The 7,500-nt window shown below is 42.6% G+C and overlaps 1 protein-coding gene across 1 annotated transcript in view; it reads right to left on the bottom strand.

Annotated features, from left to right (window-relative positions):
- The window catches only part of zcchc14 (zinc finger, CCHC domain containing 14), a 24,868-nt gene extending 19,142 nt beyond the window's left edge, over positions 1–5,726 (bottom strand). The window contains exon 1 of the mRNA XM_061077306.1: positions 5,063–5,726. Within this exon, the coding sequence (XP_060933289.1) occupies positions 5,063–5,563 (501 nt within the window). The 5' untranslated portion in view covers positions 5,564–5,726. The remainder of the gene's footprint in view (positions 1–5,062) is intronic.
- Positions 5,727–7,500: the final 1,774 nt, after the last annotated feature.

The following is a 7,500-nucleotide window of genomic DNA, read 5'->3' as shown; positions in this document are numbered from 1 at the left end:
GGTCATGTGACAGGAGCCTGACCAATCAGCGAAGGTTACAACTGGACCGAAAAGACCAAATCAGCCAGAGGACGTGAGAGTTTGTGTCATTGTTTCCAAACATCTCAGGTTCTGCTCGTCCAGACTGAAACTCAAACTTTTAGCGTCTCTACAACTCCAGAGTGGACGTGTATCAGTCGCACAGATGATTGTTGCATGGATGATTCACTGCAATAGGGACGTAAGGAAGATTTCAAGACATATAACAAATATGCTTAAAAAACTCTGCCTCTAATGAGAATATTAAAATATTGATTTGCTTTAATTGAAGGTTTTTAATGCTTCTTCAAATTATGTGAAACTTAAGTTTAGTCTCCTGCTACAGACTCGTAGACGTCTGTTCCCTTCAGCCTCAGCACTGAGGCTAACATACTGTAAATCTCACTGTAGAATATACACGCTGTTCCAGTCTTTAGATCTTGTATCATATATATATATATATATAAATATGGAAGGTGACAGGAGTCCTGTCTCCAAGCTGCTCTGCTGCAGCTAACGTACAGTATGTGACTCGTCTGGTTTACAGTGAAACTCCGTCATTCCCTTCAGAGCGCCGAGGGAAGGAGAGAGAGTCAGTGAGAGTGAGAGTACGAGCATTTATAACTTCCTGGGGATTCACTGGAGACACACACACACACACACGCACGCGCACACACTCACACACACACACACACACCACAGAGGGTTGATTTCAGCACAGAGAAATGTGCTGACCTGCACTAAGCAGGAGCCAAGGGCAACAAAACACTAAATACAAACGCTCCTCTCTGAGCCGGGTACTTTCCCTTCACTGCACACACATGTTTAAACAGTGTGCTGGCCTGCGTCTGTGTGAGCACCCAAGTGTGTGTGTGTGTGTGTCTGTGTGCGTGTGTGTGTGTGTGTCTGTGTCTGTGTGCGTGTCTACGTCTTTGTGGGAGACAGGAACCAAATAGTCCCTGTTTTGTTTCTTTAACTTTGTCCGTCTCTCTTTGATAAATAGTTTATTTCTCTTCCAGATTTCCTTCGGTGCTGATTCATAATCCTTCCTTCAAACTCTCGTGCGGGATGAATCCAGATGTTCCTGTAACAGGAGGTTAATGGACCAGTCATTTCCCTGCATCACTGGGAAATCCCCTCGTCTCTCTCCTCCTGTCGGCTCCGGCTCCTATCACAACACGTCCAGACAGAAGGATCTGACTTCAGCTTCCGTCTCGACCTCATCTGAAGTTAGTTTCTGTTTCACCTCTGTATTTGTTGTTTCAAGAGGGAATTTCAGGCCATATCTTCACATTTCAGAACATTTGTCACACGATAAGGTCTTGAGTTGTCAGCAAACAAAGAAGAATGGTTCAAACTAGAGTAGGATGAGTCATTGCTCTGGTTAAAAGTCAAGATATTTGGTACAAATAACAAAGCATCTAAGAAATGGAAACAAAGAACACACATCTGTGTTTGTTTGTTAATCCCTGCACCTCATATAGTGTTGTGTTTTACTTGTATATGAGCCTTGTAGATTGTATATTGCACACTGTTTACTGTATATATTTTTATTCTATTTTATTCCATTTTTTGTTATATATTGTTGTTTTTATATTGTTGTTTTATGTTCAGTGCACCAATGACACCAAGGCAATTTCCTGTATGTGCAAATATACTTGGCAAATAAAAGAATTCTGATTCTGATTCTGATTCTGAATGAGCAATGGACATATTGTATCAGGTTTGTGTTTGCCAATATGAAAACAAGGGAAGAAATTAGCATTTAATTCTATGTTTATTTTCTAAATTCAAGTTCTATGTATTTAGCTTTTAATCCCTAATATCATTATAATATAATTTAATAATCCATTCAGCTTCAGAGTAATTCAACAATCTACATCTTAATGACGTTACTTTTGCTTCAAATTTGCTTCACGGTCTGAGTTTGTATTTTGTGTTTAAATTTGTAGACATGGCTGAAAAGAAATGTTTAATATATACATTTAGTTTGAAATTAAACTGCGTAAATTTATTAACTACAATTCTCATGAATTATCTCATGAAAATGATAATGAATCTGAAGCTTCCTCTACTGTTAAAGCACGTGAACACATTTCCTGTGCGTTGCTTCCTACCCTGTTCCCGCAGGTGCAGTGCGTGAGGCCGGGTCGGCAGGCAGCCGGAGGCAGGTAGGTGGCGCTGGCGTCAGGCAGGGAGCGAGCGGTGGGGGGGGTCAGCGAGGCCAGAGGCAGGGAGGTGCTGGGGGGGGGATAGTGGTGAAGGGGCTGATGGGAACCAGCAGCAGCTCGATCCCTGACAGGCGCGACTGCTTGAGCCTCTGCTGAACCTCCACTGCTCACCTGCAACAACCAACAAGTGCAGTGAGACTACAAATATGGCCGCCTGGTGAAGATGTTTTTGCATAGCTACTCTGACACGCCCCCTAACGAAGCCCGGTCAAGCCAGATTGGAGGGCAATTGTAACAAAAACACAATTTCCCCCCGTGATCAATAAAGTATTTCTTATTCTGACAAGTGGTCGAAGGGGTTGACCAATCACAACACAGTGGACCAGCTGGCCAATCAGAGCAGACTAGACTTTATGAGGAGGTGGGCCTTAAAGAGACTAGAAGGTTGAGGAAAGTGATGCAGGTTAACCTTTTCAAGCAATAAGTCAAATTAACATTATGAAGCTGAATATGATCATATATTTCTCCTTAAAGATGAAAACATATTAGTTTAATTTTCTAATATGTCTTAACTCAACAGATTGAGAGTGGGTGTGTCTGACCCCTGGAGCGATCGTCATAGTGACAACGACAGTTTCCCGCTCGTGACACACAACATAACTAGCTTTCATGCTAACGTGTTGTGCTAGCTAACCATACAAAGTACACAGGAAGTAAACTCCACACCAAGATGAACACAGACCAGGTCCGTCTCCCATAGACATATATAAAGACTAGATGTCTCGTCTGCGTTGCCGGCCAACGGAGCCGGACGTCACCACATGGCGGCCATCTTGCTAGGGGGCAGCTCGCTCACCCATAACATTGTGTTGGTAGCGGTAACTAACCCTAACTTACTCAATTTTCAACCGATTTTGAAACGGTTTGGTTTGTTATAAACGTCAGAGATGTAGTTATGACACTGCATAAATTATTACATTTTTTTTAGAAAATAACATTATTATTCATAAGTATGCAGTGTCATAACTACATCTCTGTCGTTTATAACAAACCAGACCGTTTCAAAATCGGTTGAAAATTGAGCAAGTTATGGTTATTATTACCACTACCAACACAATGTTATGGGTGAGCGAGATGCCCCGTAGCAAGATGGCCGCCATGTGGTGACGTCCGGCTCCGTCGAACGAGACATCTAGTCTTTATATATGTCTATGCCATCTCCTGCCTCCTTGCTCCAGACTCATCCTGATGTTTGAAGAGAGACAGGACCTGATTTGCATGATCATAATTTGATTGGCTGAGTTCTGCACTGCCACTGAAAAAGTTGAACTTGTCTTAACTTCTACTTAAAGCAACAAAACCTCGATGTAGTTCAGCAACACATGACGTCGCCACATTCAGTGAATGTGCAGCGTTTCTGCTGAAACCTTTAACGTGTTCGTGTGAGTTTCTCTATTAGCAGCTAGGACTCTTATTATTATTCTACGTGTTATATTGATCATGTTTTGTAATAAACGTGACACGTGAAACTTTGAGAGCCTTGAAGTTACAGCTGCTGCATAAAGAGTAGAATATGTTTTTATTGTTTTAATGTTCTTTTATTGTTTTAATGTTCTTTTATCTTATCTCAATTGTTTTATTGCACGATCTGGCTTTTCAATGATTTGCCATTTTATTTTTGTGAAGCACCTTGTACATTAGGTTTCTATGTCTTTTCTTTTTATTTATATAATATACATCAAGTTTCCATGAATCCTTTTGTCTTTTTGTTGAGTCCAATCACAACAACATGATCTGTATCTGACCTCAGCTGCTCCTCGGCCTCACTTTTCTCCCACAAACGTGTAATTGACTCTGTTCCCTCCCGGTCTGACACACGACTGAGGTCTGTTGTGTTAACACGCAGTTTGTCATTGACTGAGTCGCACCTGTAATTTTGGTGAAACGTGTGATCGTGAAACTCATTTGTAACGAGTTTCCTGTGCAGGTTCGTGTTTCACCTGCTGCGATGATGAAAAACGTGTTTGTCATCTGACCTGAAACAGCCGGTTTCCACATCGTGTTCAGGCAAAGTGATTTTTATAGATAATAGAATCATTTAAGTTCATATGCATCGTTGTTAAACACAAGTTTTGTGTCAGAGCATCTGAATTATGACTCTCTTGTTGAAATAAACTCCTCATATGATCCATCACATTACTTTTACTTTTAAATGATGTTGTATCATATCATTACCTTTCTTTGATTTTGTATTAACTTGCTTCTTGTCTTTGACGTCTTTTATTATTCTCTTTATTTGTCTTCATAGTGAAGCACTTTGTAACGTCCATTTATAAACAAAGTTATTATTATCATTTTTTATTATTTGTCTATATCTGTGCGGTGTATCAAAGCTACAATATCTATGATTTAAAATGTAAACTTGTTTCTTAGTAATTACAATTCAATGATTTCTTTAAAGCAGTGGTTCTCAGGTCCATGGACGTCCAGGGGTCCGTGCGACACTGCCTCGGGGTCCAGGGAAAGTTTCCATGAAACTTATCATAATTTATGCGTATTCTGTGTTGGCTTAATAAAAATAAAGTTTGTCTTATATCTTCTGAGACATTTCTCTTGAGTTGATCTTTCACATAACTAAGTACAAGTACAATCTTGTTATATATGTTAAATTATTCCAATAAGGGAAATTCCAAGGTCCCTGGAATATTTTCTATCTGGGGAATGATCTGAGCACCTCTGCTTTCAAGGATCTGAACCAGGAAGACTTGTCCACTTGAAGAACAAGTGTTAAAGCCTGAATAGAGGTGAGGTCAGCCGGTGACCCCTGGTGTGACCCCTGATGTGACCCCTGGTGTGACCCCTGGCCCTCTCACCTGCAGGATGTCCTGGATCTGTCCGAGCTGCTGCCTCAGCACCTGCTTCTGGTGGAAGCTGAAGGCCGGGTGGTTGGAGGCCATGGTGAACAGCAGGAGGAACTGCTCCTCCGTCCTCCCGTCGTTCAGCGCCATTCCATAGTTGTTAATCACCGTGTCCGTGTGGGTGAGGGTCCGGTACAGGACCCCCGCCGCCTCCCGGCTGCCCGAGCCCAGCAGGGCCAGGGACACCAGCAGTTTGCTGCGCACCACCTCGTCGGTGATGTTGGTGAGACCCGAAAGGTCCTGCGGGTTGTTGGCCCGGATCTCCGCGTCCCGCAGCGAGTGGTAGTCCTTGCGGGCCAGGTCCTCCAGGCAGGAGCCGAGGAACCGCAGCTCCACGGGCACGCACAGGTCCAGCAGCCCGCACAGGAACTCGGCTCTCTGGGCGGAGGTGAGGCAGGAGAACCAGCGGAACACCCCCTCCCTCTGCACACAGCTGCGGCTCTCCACCATCCTCATGCACCCCCCCTCGACAACAGCTGGATCGAGCACAGCTGGAGGCAGAATGTCACTTTCAGCTGCGAGTCCACAACAAAGGGAGCGCGTCTGCAGGATACGTAATTGCGCACTCAAGTGGCCGTAAACTTCTTTTCCCAACTTTCTCTGGAGTCACGGACCGAGGCTGGAACTCACCCTCACCGGTTGTCCCCCCCCCCCCCCCCAGGAGGAGCAAGGGTTCGATTCCCTGCAGGAGGCCCGAGCTCCACAGGACGGAAGTCTGGAGTCGCTCCGCCGAGTCCTCCTCCGCCGGTGGGACCTCGGAGCCTCTTCCTGCAGCCTGGAGGAGGAGGAGGAGGTGGAGGAGGAGGAGGAGGTGCAGGAGGAGGTGAGGACACGCCGCTTCATGCAAGGAGACTCTCGGGGTCTTCAGGTCGGAGCAGCCCCTCCACACATCGATCTCCTCCCGCGGAGCTGCTCCTCATGCTCCTCCGCCTGCGCGTCACAGCCTCCGGGGTTCAAGTTTAAAAACAAGGCTGCTGCTGCTGGAGGAGACATTTCCACAACATGACCCTAACCCAGACCCGAACCCAGACCCGAACCCAGACCTGAGCCCACCACCCACAACCTCACCGATCAGCTCGGCTCAGAACTCAGATGTTGTCTCCATGAGTCCTGAAGTCGATTAAAAAAACAGCTGTGTTTAACATTATCCCAACTCAGGCTGCAAGACTGAGATCTCTGCTCTGATTGGCTGCGAGCCCCGTCTGTCATCAATCCCTCTCTCGTGATTGGTCCAGAGGGATAAGCCCCGCCCTCCTTTTCCACATCTTTCCCTCATGCGCTCATACATTTCTCAGCTTTAGTTACTGGAGCTTTAAAGCGCCAGATACACGTGGATCAGAGTTTTTACACTAAGATACTAGAAGAGTTAAAAACACTCTGTGATCAATAGTGTGTAGAGCAATAAAAATAAACATTAAACGTGTTAATTTAAGGGTTTTAAGACTATAGAAATGTGTGGTTATGATGTATTTCATATTCTCAGTTATTTGTTTTTGTGTGCCTTCTGTTTTCTAAATCATGTTAAGTGTCTTATTATTTTAGGTAGTAGTAGTAGCATTGTTATATAGTTTTTAGTGTAGTGAAAATATGTTATTATATAGTTATCTATTTTTTTTTACCATTCCTGTAGGGTGTCATTGATTATTTTTATGATTATCATTATTGTTATATAGTTTTTGGTGTAGTGGAAGTATGTGGTTGTGTAACTTCATGACATTCAGGCCTGTGATTCACTTACAATATTCTTAATGTTCTACATGGCAGCAGCAATTACCCTACACAGTAATAACATTACATTACATAACATACCATTTATGTAGCTGACGCTTTTATCCAAAGCGAATTACAATCAACCATGAGGTTACAAAGCCAGAACAATAATAATCATGTAATAACAGTAGCTTCAAAAAAGCCAAACTACAAAGTGCAATATATATAAGTGCAAATACCTTTTTTCATTTTTAACATCACAATAGTAATTAGACTTAGAAAGAGCTCATTAATTGTCACGGTTATATTTGCGCTTTGCAATATAACATCACAATAATTATTTAAATATAATTGTCATAAATTGGAATATAAAAAAGATTCAATATATATATACATATTGACATAATGTATGATGCATTGTGTAACACGGTGAGGAGCTTTGAACACATTGATCAACCTCAGACTTGTCTTTATCAAATGCAAGTTTTTCACTAGAAAAAACATCTGTCTTAAACCTTAACAGAAATAATAATGTGACATTCATTAAGATAATTATCAAGATCGACTGATATGAATTTTTTTATCATAATATAATTTTGGTCACATCGTCCAGCCCTAGTTTAAGCTGATTTTAAAAAGGAGCAAATCCTTAAGTATGAAAAGGTTTTTTTTTCTAATTAAAC

Source organism: Limanda limanda, chromosome 8 (assembly GCF_963576545.1).
Source record: "Limanda limanda chromosome 8, fLimLim1.1, whole genome shotgun sequence".
Taxonomy (NCBI): domain Eukaryota; kingdom Metazoa; phylum Chordata; class Actinopteri; order Pleuronectiformes; family Pleuronectidae; genus Limanda; species Limanda limanda.
This window is presented reverse-complemented; position numbering and strand designations above follow the sequence as displayed.